This window comes from Petromyzon marinus, chromosome 74 (assembly GCF_048934315.1).
Source record: "Petromyzon marinus isolate PM22_M1 ecotype Great Lakes invasive population chromosome 74, UKy_Petmar_22M1.pri1.0, whole genome shotgun sequence".
In the NCBI taxonomy this organism is placed as follows: domain Eukaryota; kingdom Metazoa; phylum Chordata; class Hyperoartia; order Petromyzontiformes; family Petromyzontidae; genus Petromyzon; species Petromyzon marinus.
Genome location: NC_133740.1, coordinates 7,827,053 through 7,848,469, shown reverse-complemented (window position 1 = coordinate 7,848,469; position 21,417 = coordinate 7,827,053). Strand labels below are relative to the sequence as shown.

General features: G+C 60.4%; 1 protein-coding gene across 1 annotated transcript in view; it reads left to right on the top strand.

Annotated features, from left to right (window-relative positions):
• RPAP2 (RNA polymerase II associated protein 2) overlaps window positions 1–21,124 on the top strand; it is a 32,723-nt gene extending 11,599 nt beyond the window's left edge. The window contains exons 8-13 of the mRNA XM_032980770.2: window positions 1,007–1,808; window positions 9,089–9,289; window positions 9,884–9,990; window positions 13,409–13,489; window positions 15,944–16,012; window positions 20,605–21,124. Of these exons, the coding sequence (XP_032836661.2) occupies window positions 1,007–1,808; window positions 9,089–9,289; window positions 9,884–9,990; window positions 13,409–13,489; window positions 15,944–16,012; window positions 20,605–20,752 (1,408 nt within the window). The 3' untranslated portion in view covers window positions 20,753–21,124. The remainder of the gene's footprint in view (window positions 1–1,006; window positions 1,809–9,088; window positions 9,290–9,883; window positions 9,991–13,408; window positions 13,490–15,943; window positions 16,013–20,604) is intronic.
• The last annotated feature ends 293 nt before the right edge of the window (window positions 21,125–21,417 follow it).

Here is a 21,417-nt window from a genome sequence, read left to right as displayed (position 1 = left end):
GGTTTAACCAGGCTGGATTGTGTGAGGAGCTCACAAATCCTTGAAAGATCTGGGCAAGGTCCCATCGGTGAGCTCCTCCGGCGGGCAAGGCTGCGATGGCTGGGTCATGTAGCCCGCATGCCCAGCCACCGCATGCCGAAACAGCTTTTGTTCGGCCGGATTGAGGGGGCTAAGCGGGCGCGGCACGGGCTAGAGAAGAGATGGAGTGATGTGGTACAGGAGGACGTGGAGCTGAGTGGACTTGCCGATGACTGGTACCAGCGGTGTCAAGATCGGCCTCTGTGGAGGAGGCTCGTGAAGGATGCTACTGGGCAGTTGGAGGTAGTCGCCCTCCAACGACAACGGAGGGCGGAGGAGCGACGCTCACAACAACGAGCGGAGCGCCGGGTGGCTAAAGCACAGCAGGTTGGCACAGTAGGGGGCACAGGTGGTGCATCAGCCAGTAATCTCAGTCAGTCGACCCGTGGCACCTGGGTCTGCCCCGTGACCTCCTGCCAGCGGGCGTTCGACACTTCACGTGGCCTCAGGGTGCACATAGCCTGGCACAAGCGTCGTGGTGACTTCAACGCCACTTAGTGGCGAATGGAGGTTGTTGTGTGCTTGTGTGTGTCTGTGTGTGCCTGTGTGTGCTTGTGTGTGTCACTGTGTGTGTCTGTGTGTGTCACTGTGTGTGTCACTGTGTGTGTCTGTGTGGGAGCGGTGGGACATCGGTTAGCGCTACGCTGCTCTATGAACCCGACGACCAGAGTTCGATTCCCGCTCACGGCCAACACCTGTGACGATTATCTGAGTCGGTCCTGGGCCTCCCCTATGAGTACCTGGTGTAGCGTAGTGAACATGGCCACTGGGGGAGACAAAGGCGGCTGGGCGTGGTTGCTGGCCACCCACCCCCCTCCGTGTGCCGCCACAGTGCCGGTAGCCTTCACAGGTGCCGCTCGCTAACAGCACTTGCCCCCACAGTCTGTCACAGGCTACACGGGGGACCTTTGTTTTTGTGTGCGAGCAGCGGGCTGCCCGGCGAAGAGGTGCGGCTCAGCGTGGAGCGGCTCTCCCTGGGGGACGTGGAGCAGCCCCCCACGCCGCCCCCCACGGCCGCCCCCCACGCTGCCCCCCACACTGCCCCCCACGGCACCTCCAGCGGAGATGACGACGATGATGATGACGACGACGTGGAGCAGCCCCCCACGGCCGCCCCCCACACTGCCCCCCACGCTGCCCCCCACGGCACCTCCAGCGGAGATGACGACGACGACGTGGAGGAGGTCGCGCGGCCTGCACCTGCGGACCCTTGCACCCAGAAGCTGGAGGTGGCAGTGCCGCCCCCCCCTTGCTGCCGCCCCCCGCCGCTCGTCTCCGTGACGACGGCGACGACGGCGACGGCGACGACGGCGCCCCGGGACTCGCGTGGGATAAGCCGGCAGGGGGCGGCGGCGCTGGCGGCCGCCATCGCTCGCTCGCGCGCCAGGGCGCCGCTGTCACCGCGGGGCACCGCCGTCGCCGCCGCCGCCGCCGCCGCCGCACCCGCGCCGCCGTGCCCGCTGGCGGTGGAGGGGGCGCCGGCGCCGGGGGACGCCGCCGCCGGCGCCGGCGGGGACGGTGTCGGTGTCGGTGCGGTGGAGGCGGTGGAGGCGGTGGAGGCGGTGGAGGTGGCGCGCCGGGCGCTGAGCGAGTGGGCGACGCGCGACGCCGTCGCTCTCCTCCTCCGTCGCGACGCTGCCCGGCGTGACGAGCGGCTGGATGAGGACGACCTCCCGGCCCCCGTCACCGCCGCCGTGGCAGCGGCGACGGCGGCGGCGGCGGCGGTGCGGGTGAGAGAGACGCGGAGTCGTCGCCCGCCCCCAAACCTCATCGCCCCCCACCCACCACCACCACCACCACCCACCCTCACCACCACCACCCACCCACCCTCACCACCACCACCCACCCACCCTCACCACCACCACCCACCCACCCTCACCACCACCACCACCCACCCTCACCACCACCCACCCTCACCACCACCACCCACCCTCACCACCACCCACCCTCACCACCACCACCCACCCTCACCACCACCACCCACCCACCCACCCTCACCACCACCACCCACCCAACCACCCACCCTCACCACCACCACCCACCCACCCACCCACCCTCACCACCACCACCCACCCACCCACCACCCTCACCACCACCACCCACCCACCCACCCTCACCACCACCACCCACCCACCCACCCTCACCACCACCACCCACCCACCCACCCTCACCACCACCACCCACCCACCCACCCTCACCACCACCACCCACCCACCCACCCTCACCACCACCACCCACCCACCCTCACCACCACCACCCACCCACCCACCCTCACCACCACCCACCCTCACCCTCACCACCACCCACCCACCCACCCACCACCACCCACCCACCCACCCACCCACCCACCACCCCACCACCACCACCTCACCACCACCCACCCACCCTCACCACCACCACCCACCCACCCTCACCACCACCACCACCCACCCTCACCACCACCACCCACCCACCCTCACCACCACCCACCCTCACCACCACCACCACCACCCTCACCACCACCACCACCCACCCTCACCACCACCACCACCCTCACCACCACCACCCAACCTCACTACCACCACCACCACCCACCCTCACCACCACCACCCACCCACCCTCACCACCACCCACCCACCCTCACCACCACCACCACCACCCACCCTCACCACCACCACCACCACCACCACCCACCCTCACCACCCACCACCACCACCCCCACCCACCCACCCTCACCACCACCACCACCACCCCCACCCACCCACCCTCACCACCACCACCACCACCCCCACCCACCCACCCTCACCACCACCACCACCACCCACCCTCACCACCACCACCCACCCTCCCTCACCACCACCACCACCCACCCACCCTCACCACCACCCACCCACCCACCCACCCTCACCACCCCCACCCACCCTCACCACCACCCCCACCCACCCACCCTCACCACCACCCACCCTCACCACCACCACCCAACCTCACCACCCCCCCCCCCCCCCAACATCACCACCCACCGCCATCGCTGATGAGGACAACGCACGCACAGCATAGCCCAGAGGCAGCTGATGCACCTGTGTGTCTGTGTATGCGTGTGTGTATGTGTGTGTGTGTGTCTGTGTGTGTGTGTGGCAAAACAACCCCCTACCTCCTCGTGGTGCCGGACAGGCAACTCTGTCGTGGACAGTACTGTGGGGGAGATCCAATTTTGATTGGATCCTCCCCTCATGTCATATGTGTCCACCACTGGGGCTAAACACTGGCTCTGGACGGGTGCGAGGGGCTGGTAACCCCTCCACCTTCAATTAATTACCACGAAACCACGAATTAAACTGAAATATGTAACTAATAAGCTTGTGCCGGAGGCCCCGGGGGCCAGAGGTCTATGACGTCTCCTGGCCAAACCCCAATTGGCGGAGCCAGGAGATTGAATACCTACCCTCGGGGCTACTCCAGAAACAACGAAAAGCCACTACGGGTGGCCACGTGGAATGTTCGAACGCTCACTGCAGAGGAGAGGCTGCCACTCCTCTGTCGGGAGCTGGACCGGTACCGCCTGGATCTATGCGGCATTCAGGAGGTCCGGTGGACCGGCTCTGGCTCCTGCCACCATGAGGGGTGGACAGTCCTCTACTCGGGGCAGCAGACTGCCAAACAACAGGGTGTGGGTCTTCTTTTGAACAAAAGAATGAAGGGGGCGTGGGAGTGTGGCGGTGAGGTGTGGGAAGCTGTAAGCCCCAGGCTACTTTGGGCTCGCCTTCCCATCAACCAGAGGCGAGGAATGGTGGTCGTGGTTACTTATGCCCCCACCGAAGATGAACATCCGTGGAGGGATGCAGGCAAAGCCGATGAGTCAGATGCCTTCTATGACCTCCTGTCACAGGTGCTGGCTAAAGTGGCCCCTCGGGATAGAGTCATCATGTTGGGTGACTTCAATGCCCGAGTTGGTCATGATACTGGCACCTGGTCTGGAGTGATTGGAGGGCATGGGCCAGATCAGCTCAATAACAACGGTAGGAGGCTGCTAGATTTTTGTGCAGCCCATGGGCTTGTAATTACCAACACGCTGTTCCGGCATCGGCGCATCCACACAACATCATGGATGCATGCCGGGTCCAAGCAAGAACATCTGTTGGACTACATAGTGACGGACCAGCGAATGCGAGCCCATGTCCTTGACACCAGGACCTACCGTGGAGCTGATCTGCCCTCTGACCATCGACTAGTCATCTGTAAGATGCGCCTGCCATTCTTCCACTCCGGTGGTGGGTGTACACCCAGGACCCCATTCCAACATAAAGTGGCCTGGTCTCAGTTATCTGATGAAAGTTGCAAGCGAGAATTTCATCATCGCTTGCGGCTGGGGTTGGCATCGTCCCCGACTCCTCCTGATGTCGAGGGTAAATGGGCGAGGTTTAGGACTGTGACTCATGCAGCTGCAATGGCTGCTTTGGGTACGCGGTCCAGACCTCCCCAGAGACCCTGGCTGACAGAGGAGGTGTTCAGGATGGTTGAGAAAAAGCGACAGGCCCACTGTCATCGGCTACAGAATCCCACGTCAGAGAATGAGGAGGCTTACCGCAGCCTTCGCTCGGAGGTTCGGAGAGCCGTGAGGCGCTGCAAGGATGGGTGGTGGTCGCGGGTTGCTGAGGAGATGGAGTCTGCCTCAGTGGCCCGTGATCACAAATCTCTATTTAACTCCATCAAAAAAGTAACCTGCAGCGCCACACCTATTACCATCATTAGGGGAAAAAACGGTGATCCAATCTCCGACCCCCAGGAACAGGTTCGCAGATTTGCTGAGCATTTCTGTGAGGTCCTGGGGGAGGGAAAATCTCTCAGCCAGGAAAACATCGTGGCACAAAGTGAGGATGAACCTGCTGAGGCTGCGGTGCCTCAAATATTGGAAGAAGTCACCCCCTGTGAGTGGCTGGCTGAGGTGCCATCTGCTGAGGAAGTATTGAAGGCGATCCGGAGTCTGAGACCAGGAAAGGCAGCGGGCAGAGATGATCTCCCAAGCGAAATGATGAGGGAGGGTGGCGTTTGTGCACAGACTGCTCTATATGACATCATAACAACAGTCTGGACCACTGGACGGGTTCCGCAGGATTGGAAGGATGCCCTGGTGGTCCCCCTTTTTAAGAAGGGGGACCGCACAGACTGTAACAACTACAGGGGCATCTCACTCCTCAGTGTGCCGGGAAAGGTCCTGGCAAGGATTATTTATTCAGCATCGCCTTGCCAGGCACGCTGAGGAGAGGCTTGCGGAGCCCCAATGCGGTTTCAGGAAAGGGCGGTCCTGCACAGATGCCATATTTTCTGTCCGTCTGCTACAGCAGAGGTGTAGGGAATTCCAACAAGACCTACATCTCTGCTTTATTGACCTGGTCAAAGCCTATGATACCATCAGTAGGCCTGGGCTCTGGGTCGTTCTTCGTGCTTTTGGAGTACCTGACCCTCTGCTCACGATCATTAAGGACCTTCATGATGGTGAGCGGGCCCGGGTAAAACTACGTGGCCGGGAGTCAGAGCCATTCCGTGTACACCTTGGGGTGCGACAGGGATGTCCTCTGGCTCCCACATTATTTAACATCTATTTTGACCACGTAGTTCGTGAAGCCTTCAATAGCTGTACCGGGGGAATCTCCATATGGTACAGATATAATGGGAGGCTAATCGATGCCCGGGTGCGGTCAAAGGATGGCTCCCTATTGCTCAACCACGTTATGTATGTTGATGATTTGGTAATAGCTGCTCAGTCAGAGGAGGAGTTGGAGACGCTGCTGCTGAGACTGGAGCGTGCCACTAAGAGGTCGGGCCTTACCATCAGCTTCACCAAAACTAAGCACCTGCCTGGGTATTTTGTACCATCGGACACTCCACCCCCACAACTCCCAATCGGTGATGGGGCAGTTGTGGAGAGAGTGGAGAGTTTCCCATACCTGGGCAGTGTGCTTATGACTGGCTCCAGTTTAACAGCAGAGGTTTCACTCCGAATCAGTCGAGCGGCAATATCTTTTCATCGGTTGCGTAACGCTGTGTGGAAGCTACCTGGTCTGTCGCTCCGCACTAAGCTTCAGGTCTTCTCGGCCACGGTCATTCCCTCCCTTCTCTACGCTTGCGAAACGTGGACCCCCCTAATGGAACATCTTCGCCGGTTGGAAATATTTAGGCTGGCCTGCCTACGATCCATCCTGGGTTTAACCAGACTGGATTGTGTGAGGAGCTCACAAATCCTTGAAAGATCTGGGCAGGGTCCCATCGGTGAGCTCCTCCGGCAGGCAAGGCTGCGATGGCTGGATCATGTTGCCCGCATGCCCAGCCACCGCATACCGAAACAGCTTTTGTTTGGCCGGATTGAGGGGGCTAAGCGGGCGCGGCACGGGCTAGAGAAGAGATGGAGTGATGTGGTACAGGAGGACGTGGAGCTGAGTGGACTTGCCGATGACTGGTACCAGCGGTGTCAAGATCGGCCTCTGTGGAGGAGGCTCGTGAAGGATGCTACTGGGCAGTTGGAGGCAGTCGCCCTCCAACAACAACGGAGGGCGGAGGAGCGACGCTCAGAACGAGCGGAGCGCCGGGTGGCTAAAGCACAGCAGGTTGGCACAGTAGGGGGCACAGGTGGTGCATCAGCCAGTCATCTCAGTCAGTCGATCCGTGGCACCTGGGTCTGCCCCGTGACCTCCTGCCAGCGGGCGTTCGACACTTCACGTGGCCTCAAGGTGCACATAGCCTGGCACAAGTGTGTCTGTGTGTGTGTCTGTGCGTGTGTCTGTGCATGTGTGTGTGTGTCTGTGTGTGTCTGTGCGTCCGTCTGTGGTCTGTGCGCGTGTGTGCGTGTGTCTGTCTGTGTGTGTCTGTGCGTGTGTCTGTGCATGTGTCTGTGCGCGTGTGTCTGTGTATCTGTGCGTGTGTCTGTGCGTGTGTCTGTGCGTGTATGTCTGTGCGTGTGCCTGTGTATCTGTGCGTGTGTCTGCGCGTGTGTCTGCGCGTATGTCTGTGCGCTTGTGTCTGTGTGTGTCTGCGCGTGTCTGCGCGTGTGTGCGTGTCTGTGTGGCGAGTTGTGATTTTTTTGGTGTAAACAGCAGGTGGTGCTGTTTGCTACACTCCCTGTGCGAGCAGACTCTCTCCCTTCTCCCCTCCCTCCCCTCCCTCCTCCCCTCCCTCTCTCCCCTCCCCCCTCCCTCCCTCCCTCCCTCCCTCCCTCCCTCCCCTCCCTCCCTCCTCCCTCCCTCCCTACCTACCTCCTCCCTCCCCTCCTCTCTCCCTCCCTCCCTCCCCTCCCTCCCTCCCTCCCCTCCCTCCTCTTCCCTCCCTCCCTCCTTCCCCTCCCTCCCTCCCTCCCCTCCCTCCCTCCCTCCCTCCCTACCTCCCTCCCCTCCCTCCCTCCCTCCCTCCCCTCCTCTCTCCTCCCCTCCCCTCCCTCCCTCCCCTCCCTCCCTCCCTCCCTCCCCTCCCTCCCCTTCCTCTCTCCCCTCCCCTCCCTCCCCTCCCCTCCCCTCCCTCCCTCCCTTCCTCCCTCCCCTCCCTCCCCTTCCTCTCTCCCCTCCCTCCCTCCCTCCCCTCCCTCCCTCCCTCCCTCCCTCACCTTCCCCCCTCCCTCCCCTCCCTCTCTCCCCTCCCTCCCTCCCCTCCCTCCCTCCCTCCCTCCCTCCCCTCCCTCCCTCCCTCCCTCCCTCCCTCCCCTCCCTCCCTCCCTCCCTCCCTCCCTCCCTCCCTCCCTCCCTCCCTACCTCCCTCCCTCACCTTCCCCCCTCCCTCCCCTCCCTCTCTCCCCTCCCCTCCCTCCCTCCCCTCCCTCCCTCCCCTCCCTCCCTCCTCCCTCCCTCCCTCCCTCCTCCCTCCCTCCCTCCCCTCCCTCCCTCCCTCCCTCCCTCCCTACCTCCCTCCCTCCCCTCTCTCCCTCCCTCCCTCCCCTTCCTCTCTCCCCTCCCTTCCCTCCCCTCCCCTCCCTCCCTCCCTCCCTCCCTCCCTCCCTCCCTCCCTCCCTCCCCTCCCTCCCCTTCCTCTCTCCCCTCCCTCCCCTCCCTCCCCTCCCTCCCTCCCTTCCTCCCTCCCCTCCCTCCCCTTCCTCTCTCCCCTCCCTCCCTCCCTCCCCTCCCTCCCTCCCTCACCTTCCCCCCTCCCTCCCCTCCCTCTCTCCCCTCCCCTCCCTCCCCTCCCTCCCTCCCCTCCCTCCCTCCCTCCCCTCCCTCCCCTTCCTCTCTCCCCTCCCCTCCCTCCCCTCCCTCCCTCCCTCCCTCCCCTCCCTCCCTCCCTCCCTCACCTTCCCCCCTCTCTTCCCTCCCCTCCCTCCCTCCCTCACCTTCCCCCCTCTCTTCCCTCTGCTTGTTGCTGAGGTTGACGGTTCGAATCCCAACGGCCGCCCTGGTTAACACCGCGGTAACTGTTTTAACGCGTGGGGCTTTCGTGACCAACATTGTCCACTCTGGAGGGGGGTTTTACGACGATGTTGACGACGACGATGTTGACGCTGACGACGATGTTGACGATGTTGACGACGACGACGACGTTGACGACGACGACACTGACGACGATGTTGACGACGATGTTGACGACGACGCTGACGACGATGTTGACGACGATGTTGACGACGAAGTTGACGACGAAGTTGATGACGATGTTGACGACGATGTTGATGATGATGTTGATGACGATGACGACGACGTTGACGACGACGTTGATGACGATGTTGATGACGATGTTAATGACGATGACGACGACGTTGACGACGACGTTGATGACGATGTTGATGACGATGTTGATGACGATGTTGACGACGATGTTGACGACGACGTTGACGACGACGTTGACGACGCCGATGCTGACGACGACGACGATGTTGACGACGATGTTGACGACGACGATGTTGATGACGACGACGATGTTGACGACGACCCTGACGACGATGTTGACGACGACGCTGACGACGCTGACGACGACGCTGGAACACATGGAGTCCCGCGCACTTTGCCCCCTTCTCACCGCGTGAACCCCTCTGCCCCCCCCCCTCCCCGCCCCCCCCCAGGCGACTCGAGGGACTGTGGGCAGCGGCGGAGCGGCGTGTCCACCCCCACCCCCACCCCCACCCCCCGCCGGGGTCGCCGGGGTCACGAGCCGCCCCGTGCCGGACTACGCGGCGCTGCGGAGGGACACTCGGGCGGCTGAGCTCCGCGTGACGGAGTTCTACGGCGGGCGCCTCGCGCCGCACGGCAGCGGCGGGGACGAGGTTCGGAGGTCGATCACGGGGGGGGGGGCATTTGGGGGGGGGGGTGACGAGCCAAACTTCGCGTTGAGTTGGGCCTTGACGCGGTAAAATGTTGAACGGTTGATGGCTTTAGTGTTGGCGGCACTTGGCCCCCGTGCGGAGTGTTTGGGGCTGCGCGGGGAGAGGGGGGGGGGAGAGTGACCTTGGTCTGTGTGCAGGAGGTGGATGAGAAGGAGTGGGTGCCGTGCCTGGTGACATAAATCAAGTAGTTTCTCGTTTTGTTGTTGGTTATTTCGGTAAAGTCACGCAGGTAGAAAATCATAAATAGAATAGAAATCAAATGTAAATGTTTTTTTTTTAAATTCATTTTTTGTTGTATTTTTATTTTTCATTCGAAAAAAAAATAGCTTGCATTTGTTTTAATTTAATTTTATTTTTTTGTATCTACGTCACTTTACCGATAGAACCACCAAGAATGTTAATTCCCTGCAGTCACGAAAGTTTTAAGTAAAAAATTTTGCTTAAGTTTTTTAGTTGTGTGCAGCTTTGCTTTGAACAGCGCTTGCCCCCGGCGGGTTGTTTGAGGCTACACGGGGGACCTTTGTCTGTGTGTAGGAGGAGGTGGACGAGGAGGAGGACTACTCCGTGGTAGTCCCTGCAGTCGATTCCATCTCCCAGTGCCTCATCCGACGGCGCCTCGTGGTGCAGCAGCTGAACGGAGCGTGCGTAGCCCCGTGCACACAGCGCAGCGATGCTCAGAGCGCTACCCACAGCACCAGCCAAAGCGCTAGCCACAGGGTTAGCCACAGCACCAGCCAAAGCGCTAGCCACAGCGCTAACCACAGCGCTACCCACAGCGCTACCCACAGCACCAGCCAAAGCGCTAGCCACAGGGTTAGCCACAGCACCAGCCAAAGCGCTCGCTACATCGCTAACCACAGCGCTACCCACAGCACTACCCACAGCACCAGCCAAAGCGCTAGCCACAGCACCAGCCAAAGCGCTAGCCACAGGGTTAGCCACAGCACCAGCCAAAGCGCTCGCTACATTGCTAACCACAGCGCTACCCACAGCACTACCCACAGCACCAGCCAAAGCGCTCGCCACAGGGTTAGCCACAGCACCAGCCAAAGCGCTAGCCACAGCGCTACCCACAGCACTACCCACAGCACCAGCCAAAGCGCTAGCCACAGCACCAGCCAAAGCGCTAGCCACAGGGTTAGCCACAGCACCAGCCAAAGCGCTCGCTACATCGCTAACCACAGCGCTACCCACAGCACTGGCCAGAGCACTCGCCACAGGGTTAGCCACAGCACTGGCTAGAGCACTCGCCACAGGGTTAGCCACAGCACCAGCCAAAGCGCTAGCCACATCGCTACCCACAGCGCTACCCACAGCACTGGCCAGAGCGCTACTCAGACCGTTACTCTGGCCAGAGCGTTACTCACAGCTGCCCAAAGCGCCAGCCACAGCGCCAGCACCAGCCACAGCACTACCCACAGCACTGGTCAGAGCGCTACCCGCAGTGCTGCCCACACCGCCAGCCACAGTGCCAGCCACAGCGCTAGCCACAGTGCCAGCCACAGCGCTAACTACAGCGCTACCTACATAGCTAGCCACAGCGCTACCTACATAGCTAGCCACAGTGCTACCTACATAGCTAGCCACAGCGCTACCTACATAGCTAGCCACAGCGCTACCTACATAGCTAGCCACAGCGCTACCTACATAGCTAGCCACAGCGCTACCTACATAGTTAGCTACAGCACTACCTACATAGCTAGCCACAGTGCTACCTACATAGCTAGCCACAGTGCTACCCACATAGATAGCTACAGTGCTACCCACATAGCTAGCCACAGCGCTACCTGCATAGCTAGCCACAGCGCTACCTACATAGCTAGTCACAGCGCTACCTACATAGCTAGCTACAGCGCTACCCACATAGCTAGCCACAGCGCTACCCACATAGCTAGTCACAGCGCTACCCACATAGCTAGCCACAGCGCTACCTACATAGCTAGCCACAGCGCTACCTACATAGCTAGCCACAGTGCTACCCACGTAGCTAGTCACAGCGCTACCTACATAGCTAGCCACAGCGCTACCTACATAGCTAACTACCCACATAGCTAGCCACAGCGCTACCTACATAGCTAGCCACAGCGCTACCCACATAGCTAGTCACAGCGCTACCTACATAACTAGCCACAGCGCTACCTACATAGCTAGCCACAGCGCTACCTACATAGCTAGCCACAGTGCTACCTACATAGCTAGCCACAGCGCTACCTACATAGCTAGCCACAGCGCTACCTACATAGCTAGCCACAGTGCTACCTACATAGCTAGTCACAGTGCTACCTACATAGCTAGCCACAGTGCTACCTACATAGCTAGCCACAGCGCTACCCACATAGCTAGCCACAGCGCTACCCACATAGCTAGTCACAGCGCTACCCACATAGCTAGCCACAGCGCTACCTACATAGCTAGCCACAGCGCTACCTACATAGCTAGCCACAGTGCTACCCACGTAGCTAGTCACAGCGCTACCTACATAGCTAGCCACAGCGCTACCTACATAGCTAACTACCCACATAGCTAGCCACAGCGCTACCTACATAGCTAGCCACAGCGCTACCCACATAGCTAGTCACAGCGCTACCTACATAACTAGCCACAGCGCTACCTACATAGCTAGCCACAGCGCTACCTACATAGCTAGCCACAGTGCTACCTACATAGCTAGCCACAGCGCTACCTACATAGCTAGCCACAGTGCTACCTACATAGCTAGCCACAGCGCTACCCACATAGCTAGCCACAGCGCTACCTACATAGCTAGTCACAGCGCTACCCACATAGCTAGCCACAGTGCTACCTACATAGCTAGCCACAGCGCTACCTACATAGCTAGTCACAGCGCTACCCACATAGCTAGCCACAGTGCTACCCACATAGCTAGCCACAGCGCTACCTACATAGCTAGTCACAGTGCTACCTACATAGCTAGCCACAGTGCTACCTACATAGCTAGCCACAGCGCTACCCACATAGCTAGCCACAGCGCTACCCACATAGCTAGCCACAGCGCTACCCACATAGCTAGTCACAGCGCTACCCACATAGCTAGTCACAGCGCTACCCACATAGCTAGTCACAGCGGTACCCACATAGCTAGCCACAGCGCTACCTACATAGCTAGCCACAGTGCTACCTACATAGCTAGCCACAGCGCTACCCACATAGCTAGTCACAGCGCTACCCACATAGCTAGCCACAGCGCTACCTACATAGCTAGTCACAGCGCTACCTACATAGCTAGCCACAGCGCTACCTACATAGCTAGCCACAGCGCTACCCACATAGCTAGTCACAGCGCTACCTGCATAGCTAGCCACAGTGCTACCTACATAGCTAGCCACAGCGCTACCTACATAGCTAGCCACAGCGCTACCCACATAGCTAGCCACAGCGCTACCTACATAGCTAGCCACAGCGCTACCCACATAGCTAGCCACAGCGCTCCCCACAGCGCTCCCCACATAGCTAGCCACAGCAATGTTGACGATGATGATGTTAATGATGGTGTTGACGATGATGGTGTTGATGATGACGATGATGGTGTTGATGATGACGATGATGGTGTTGATGATGACGATGATGGTGTTGATGATGATGACGATGGTGTTGATGATGATGACGATGGTGTTGATGATGATGGTGTTGATGATGATGATGGTGTTGATGATGATGACGATGGTGTTGATGATGATGGTGTTGACGATGATGATGGTGATGATGGTGTGGATGATGATGGTGTTGATGATGATGATGGTGTTGATGATGATGGTGTTGATGATGATGACGATGGTGTTGATGATGATGGTGTTGACGATGATGATGATGGTGTTGATGATGATGGTGTGGATGATGATGGTGTTGATGATGATGGTGTTGATGATGTTGATGATGATGGTGTTGATGATGATGATGGTGTTGATGATGATGATGATGGTGTTGACGATGATGGTGTTGATGTTGATGATGATGGTGTTGATGTTGATGATGATGGTGTTGACGATGATGATGTTAATAACGATGTTAACGATAACGACGATGTCGACACTGTGCCAGGCTGCCCGCTATCCTGGCTCCCATGCAACTATCGCTGCGCGAGATCGCTGGGGACATCTCCAGCCTCGTGCTCAACTTGCGGTGAGAGGGGAGCGTGTCCCCCCGTGTCCCCCTGTCCCCCCCTGTCCCCCTGTCCCCCTGTCCCCGTGTCCCCCCGTGTCCCCCCGTGTCCCCCCGTGTCCCCCCGTGTCCCCCCGTGTCCCCCCGTGTCCCCCTGTCCCCCTGTCCCCGTGTCCCCCCGTGTCCCCCTGTCCCCCTGTCCCCGTGTCCCCCCGTGTCCCCCCGTGTCCCCCTGTCCCCCTGTCCCCGTGTCCCCCTGTCCCCCCGTGTCCCCCTGTCCCCCTGTCCCCGTGTCCCCCTGTCCCCGTGTCCCCCCGTGTCCCCCTGTCCCCCCGTGTCCCCCTGTCCCCCTGTCCCCGTGTCCCCCCGTGTCCCCCTGTCCCCCTGTCTCTGTGTCCCCCTGTCCCCGTGTCCCCCTGTCCCCGTGTCCCCCTGTCCCCCTGTCTCTGTGTCCCCCTGTCCCCGTGTCCCCCTGTCACCCCGCGTCCCCGTGTCTCTGTGTCTCCGTGTCTCTGTGTCCCCCTGTCCCCGTGTCTCTGTGTCCCCGTGTCCCCCTGTCCCCCTGTCACCCCGCGTCCCCGTGTCTCTGTGTCTCTGTGTCCCCGTGTCCCCCTGTCCCCCTGTCACCCCGCGTCCCCGTGTCTCTGTGTCTCTGTGTCCCCGTGTCTCTGTGTCCCCGTGTCCCCGTGTCCCCGTGTCCCCCTGTCCCCCTGTCCCCCTGTCCCCGTGTCCCCGTGTCTCTGTGTCCCCCTGTCCCCCTGGCCCCGTGTCTCTGTGTCCCCCTGTCCCCGTGTCCCCCGTGTTCCCCTGTCCCCCTGTCCCCCTGTCCCCGTGTCCCCCTGTCTCTGTGGCCTTTGTGTCTGGATTAGGCCCTGGGGGATTTTCTCTCCGCGTCCCTCGGGGAGGGGGAGGAGGAAGGGTGGGGAGGAGCGGGAGGCATGGGAGGAGGAGGATGATAGTGATGGTGGTGGTGGTCGTGGTGGTGGTGGTCGTGGTGGTGGTGGTTGTGATGGTGGTCGTGGTGGTGGTAGTAGTGATGGTGGTTGTGATGGTGGTCGTGGTGGTGGTGGTCGTGGTGGTGGTGGTTGTGATGGTGGTCGTGGTGGTGGTGGTAGTAGTGATGGTGGTTGTGATGGTGTTGGTGGTCGTGGTGGTGGTGGTCGTGGTGGTAGTAGTGATGGTGGTGGTGATGGTGTTGGTGGTCGTGGTGGTGGTGGTGGTAGTAGTGATGGTGGTTGTGATGGTGTTGGTGGTCGTGGTGTTGGTGGTCGTGGTGGTGGTGGTAGTAGTGGTGGTGGTGGTTGTGATGGTGGTCGTGGTGGTCGTGGTGGTGGTGGTTGTGATGGTGGTCGTGGTGTTGGTGGTGGTGGTGGTGGTAGTGATGGTGGTTGTGATGGTGGTTGTGATGGTGTTGGTGGTCGTGGTGGTGGTGGTAGTAGTGATGGTGGTTGTGATGGTGTTGGTGGTCGTGGTGTTGGTGGTGGTGGTAGTAGTGGTGGTGGTTGTGATGGTGGTGGTCGTGGTGTTGGTGGTGGTGGTGGTGGTAGTAGTGATGGTGGTTGTGATGGTGTTGGTGGTCGTGGTGGTGGTGGTAGTAGTGATGGTGGTTGTGATGGTGTTGGTGGTCGTGGTGTTGGTGGTCGTGGTGGTGGTGGTGGTAGTAGTGATGGTGGTTGTGATGGTGGTGGTGGTCGTGGTGGTGGTCGTGGTGGTGGTGGTAGTAGTGATGGTGGTTGTAATGGTGTTGGTGGTCGTGGTGGTGGTAGTGGTGGTGGTCGTGGTGGTGGTTGTGATGGTGGTGGTGGTCGTGGTGTTGGTGGTCGTGGTGGTGGTGGTAGTAGTGATGGTGGTTGTGATGGCGTTGGTGGTCGTGGTGTTGGTGGTCGTGGTGGTGGTGGTGGTAGTAGTGATGGTGGTTGTGATGGTGGTGGTGGTCGTGGTGGTGGTGGTGGTGGTTGTCGTGGTGGTGGTTGTGATGGTGGTTGTGATGGTGGTCGTGGTGGTGGTAGTGGTGGTGGTCGTGGTGGTGGTTGTGATGGTGGTTGTGATGGCGGTCGTGGTGGTGGTAGTGGTGGTGGTCGTGGTGGTGGTTGTGATGGGTGATTTTTCCGTCACGTTTTGAATACCCCCACACCTCCTCCTGCTCCCCCCACACCTCCTCCTGCTCCCCCCACACCTCCTCCTGCTCCCCCCACACCTCCCCACCCTCCCCCCACACCTCCTCCTGCTCCCCCCACACCTCCCCACCCTCCCCCCACACCCCCCCCCCTTACTCCCCCCACACCTCCCCCCCCTCCCAAGGGGCTATCGCCCCTAGGCTGGGATGCGTTTGTGCTGCCACTGTAAACACCATCACGGAGCATAAACATCTCCCCCCCACCACTCCCCCCCACTACCCCCCCCACCACTCCCCCCCACCACTCCCCCCCACTACCCCCCCACCACTCCCCCCACTGCCCCCCCCCCCCACCACAGGCTGAGCCCCACCAACATCGTCCACAGGGCTGCCACCTGGACCCTCATCGCCCTCGCACTGCTACACGGGTACGGTGGGGGGCACGGGAAGGTGGGGGGGGGCACGTGACGGTGGGGGGCACGGGAAGGTGGGGGGGGCACGGGACGGTGGGGGGCACGGGACGGTGGGCGGGCACAGTGGTTCGTGCGCCCGCCACCATCTTCTCAACCAGTGCCGGGCCTCCCCTAGGTCGACTCAGCTTCAAACGAGAACCTGGTGCTGCGTTGTAGCGTAGTGAACGTCGCCACTGGGGGAGACAAAGGCGGCCGGGCGTGGTTGCTGGTAGCCACCCACCCCCTCGTGTGTCGCCACAGTGCCGGTAGCCTTCAGAGGCGCTGCTACCGCTGCTGCTGCTACTCACAGCACTTGCCCCTGGAGCCTGTTCAGGATTCACGGGGGAACTTTGCGTATGGGTGAGTGTGCGTGTGTGTGAGTGTACTCGTGTGTGTGTGTGTACGCGTGTGTGTGTGTGTACGCGTGTGTACGCACGCGTGTGTACGCACGCGTGTGTGTGTGTGTACGCGCGTATGTGTGTACGTGCGTATGTCTGTACGCGCGCGTGTGTGTGTACGTGTGTGTGTGTGTGTGTGCGTGAGCTCGAGACCTCATTGTTGAAGTTTGACACTGGAGATGACACCCAATAGCGGCCCAAGTGACACATACACACACACACGCGTACGTACGCACGCACGCGCATGGGCAGCCGAACGCGCGTGTGTGCGCGCGTGTGTGTGTGCGTGCGTGTGTCTGCGTGCGTGCCCGGGAAATCGGATGTGATTTCTTTGTCTGCTTTATGTTTCATCGAATCTCCACCGTCCCTTTGTTCCGCAGCGCCCATCCAATCAGGATTAGATAAATCCGACCTAATCTCACTCGCTCGCTCGCTCTCTCTCTCGCGTACCTGGACACCCGGCACTCCCTCCACACCTCCACGGACCCGTGTCTCATCTCCCCGTGAAGTCTCCCACCCCGTGTCTCATCTCCCCGTGAAGTCTCCCACCCCGTGTCTGATCTCCCCGTGAAGTCTCCCACGCCGTGTCTCATCTTCCCATGTAGTCTCCCACCCCGTGTCTCATCTCCCCGTGAAGTCTCCCTCCCCGTGTCTCATCTTCCCATGTAGTCTCCCACCCCGTGTCTCATCTCCCCGTGAAGTCTCCCACCCCGTGTCTCATCTCCCCGTGAAGTCTCCCACCCCGTGTCTCATCTCCCCGTGTAGTCTCCCACCCCGTGTCTCATCTCCCCGTGTAGTCTCCCACCCCGTGTCTCATCTCCCCGTGAAGTCTCCCACCCCGTGTCTCATCTCCCCGTGAAGTCTCCCACCCCGTGTCTCATCTCCCCGTGAAGTCTCCCACCCCGTGTCTCATCTCCCCGTGAAGTCTCCCACCCCGTGTCTCATCTCCCCGTGTAGTCTCCCACCCCGTGTCTCATCTCCCCGTGTAGTCTCCCACCCCGTGTCTCATCTCCCCGTGAAGTCTCCCACCCCGTGTCTCATCTCCCCGTGAAGTCTCCCACCCCGTGTCTCATCTCCCCGTGAAGTCTCCCACCCCGTGTCTCATCTCCCCGTGAAGTCTCCCACCCCGTGTCTGATCTCCCCGTGAAGTCTCCCACGCCGTGTCTCATCTTCCCATGTAGTCTCCCACCCCGTGTCTCATCTCCCCGTGAAGTCTCCCTCCCCGTGTCTCATCTTCCCATGTAGTCTCCCACCCCGTGTCTCATCTCCCCGTGAAGTCTCCCACCCCGTGTCTCATCTCCCCGTGAAGTCTCCCACCCCGTGTCTCATCTCCCCGTGTAGTCTCCCACCCCGTGTCTCATCTCCCCGTGTAGTCTCCCACCCCGTGTCTCATCTCCCCGTGAAGTCTCCCACCCCGTGTCTCATCTCCCCGTGAAGTCTCCCACCCCGTGTCTCATCTCCCCGTGAAGTCTCCCACCCCGTGTCTCATCTCCCCGTGAAGTCTCCCACGCCGTGTCTCATCTCCCCGTGAAGTCTCCCACCCCGTGTCTCATCTCCCCGTGAAGTCTCCCACCCCGTGTCTCACCTCCCTGTGAAGTCTCCCACCCCGTGTCTCATCTCCCCGTGAAGTCTCCCACCCCGTGTCTCATCTCCCCGTGTAGTCTCCCACCACGTGTCTCATCTCCCCGTGAAGTCTCCCACCCCGTGTCTCATCTCCCCGTGTAGTCTCCCACCCCGTGTCTCATCTCCCCGTGAAGTCTCCCACCCCGTGTCTCATCTCCCCGTGAAGTCTCCCACCCCGTGTCTCATCTCCCCGTGTAGTCTCCCACCCCGTGTCTCATCTCCCCGTGTAGTCTCCCACCCCGTGTCTCATCTCCCCGTGTAGTCTCCCACCCCGTGTTTCATCTCCCCGTGAAGTCTCCCACGCCGTGTCTCATCTCCCCGTGAAGTCTCCCTCCCAGTGTCTCATCTCCCCGTGTAGGAGGTCGTGGGTTTGATCCTGACCCTGACGACGCCTGCTGAAAATTTGGAGTTTGCATGTGGCTAGGAGGTGTTAACTACCTCGCCTCAACAACAACCGCCATTCACCACTAAGTGGCGATGACGTCACCACGACGCTTGTGCCAGGCCATGTGCACCTTGAGGCCACGTGAAGTGTCGAACGCCTGCGGACAGGAGTTCACGGGGCAGACCCAGGTGCCACGGGTCGACTGACTGAGATGACTGGCTGATGCACCACCTGTGCCCCCTACTGTGCCAACCTGCTGTTCTTTAGCCACCCAGCGCTCCGCTCGTTGTTGTGAGCGTCGCTCCTCCGCCCTCCGTTGTTGTTGGAGGGCGACTGCCTCCAACTGCCCAGTAGCGTCCTTCACGAGCCTCCTCCACAGAGGCCGATCTTGACACCGCTGGTACCAGTCATCGGCAAGTCCACTCAGCTCCACGTCCTCCTGTACCACATCACTCCATCTCTTCTCTAGCCCGTGCTGCGCCCGTTTAGTCCCCACAGTACACACACACACAGATCACACACAGTACACACACACAGTACACAGTACACACACACAGTACACACAGTACAAACACACAGTACACACACACAGTATACACACACACAGTACACACAGTACACACACACACACACAGTACACACACACAGTACATACACACACAGTACACACACACAGTACACACACACAGTACACACACACACAGTACACTTGTGTACAGGTCGTGCACGCCAATTCACCTGTGTGCGTGCGGTCATGATTGGGGTGAGAGGGGAGGGGGTAAGGTGGGGAGGGTGGGGGGGGCAGCGGTGGGACACGTGATCCGCAGGTGTAGAGTTGCCTGAACCCCGGAAGCTGAATTATTGATGGGTGAGACCAGGTGCGTGTGCGTGTGGGGTGAGAGAGAGAGGGACAGTCACGCACACATCATCACATACACACACAATCACACACATTCACATACACACACACATCATCACATACACACACACAATCACACACACACAATCACATAGACACAATCACATAGACACACACAATCACATAGACACACACAATCACACACATTCACATACACACACACATCATCACATACACACACACAATCACACACACACAATCACACACACACAATCACACACACACAATCACATAGACACACACAATCACATAGACACACACAATCACACACACACACAATCACACACACACACAATCACATAGACAAACGCACAATCGCATAGAAACACACAATCTCACACACACAATCACAAAAAAAGACAAAGATCCCCCATATAGCCTTAACAGACTGTAGGGGCAAGTGCTGTTAGCGAGCACCTATGAAGGGCCGGAACGGTACACGAGGGGGTGGGTGGCCGGCACCACGCCCGGCCGCCTTTGTCTCTCCAGTGCTAACGTCTACTACTGCTACAACACCACAGCAGGCCCTCAATTAAAGCCGAGTCAACCTAGGGGAGGCCCGGTAGGCGTGTGGGTATCGGGGTAGGCGTGTGAGTACCGGGGTAGGAGTGTGGGTACCGGGGTAGGCGTGTGGGTACCTCGGTCGGCGTGTGGGTACCGGGGTAGGCGTGTGGGTACCTGGATAGGCGTGTGGGTACCGAGGTAGGCGCCGTGGGTACCGTGGTAGGCGCCGTGGGTACTGGGGTAGGCGCGTGAAGGTACCTGGCTAGGCGTGTGGGTACCTGGCTAGGCGCCGTGGGTACCGAGGTAGGTGCTGTGGGTACCTGGCTAGGCGTGTGGGTACCTGGCTAGGCGTGTGGGTACCGTGGTAGTCGCCGTGGGTACCTGGCTAGGCTTCGTGGGTACCGTGGCAGTCGCCGTGGGTACCGAGGTAGGTGCTGTGGGTACCTGGCTAGGCGTGTGGGTACCTGGCTAGGCGTGTGGGTACCGTGGTAGTCGCCGTGGGTACCTGGCTAGGCTTCGTGGGGGACCGTGGCAGTCGCCGTGGGTACCGGGGTAGTCGCCGTGGGCCCCCGCGCGTCTGCGCTGCCACAAATCACCGGGCGTTCCGCTCGTCCATTATTCATCACTCTCATTATACTCCTCCTAGCGCTGGCGCGTCGCCCTTTCGTGTTTTGTCTTTCACTCGCCATGGCCACCCGCCCCCCACCCGCCCCCCCACCCCCCCCCGCCCCCCCACCAGACTGGCCGTCCGTGGGGGGCCCCTGGGCCAAGCTTGGAGCCTCCCGGCCTCCCGGGCCCACGTCTCCAAACTCCTCGACCGCTTCGGCCTCCACGGGGATCCCGGGGATCTGGACCGCCGCTTCCTCCACCTCCTCCCCCCGTCGTGATGGTGCCACCCCCCCCCCCCCCCCCGCCTCACCCCCCCCCTGCCTCTCGTCCCCCCCTTAGGGGAGTAGGGGGGAGATCCACTCTCCCCCCCCCCTTCTCTTTAGCGCAACAGCGACCCAGAATTCTCCCCGACATCGCCGCCGCGACCGAAGTCTCGGTCGCGGCTTGTTGCCACCCCGACCACGCAGCACAACAGATGTGCCCATTCCAAGACTGTTTGGTGGGTGAGTGTGTTGGTGGGTGAGTGGGTGGGTGGGTGAGTGTGTTGGTGGGTGAGTGGGTGGGTGGGTGAGTGTGTTGGTGGGTGAGTGTGTTGGTGGGTGAGTGTGTTGGTGGGTGAGTGGGTGGGTGGGTGAGTGTGTTGGTGGGTGAGTGTGTTGGTGAGTGAGTGGGTGGGTGGGTGAGTGTGTTGGTGGGTGAGTGGGTGGGTGGGTGTGTTGGTGGGTGAGTGTGTTGGTGGGTGAGTGTGTTGGTGGGTGAGTGGGTGGGTGGGTGAGTGGGTGGGTGGGTGGGTGAGTGTGTTGGTGAGTGAGTGTGTTGGTGGGTGAGTGTGTTGGTGGGTGGGTGAGTGTGTTGGTGGGTGAGTGTGTTGGTGGGTGAGTGGGTGGGTGGGTGAGTGGGTGGGTTGGTGAGTGTGTTGTTGGGTGAGTGTGTTGGTGGGTGA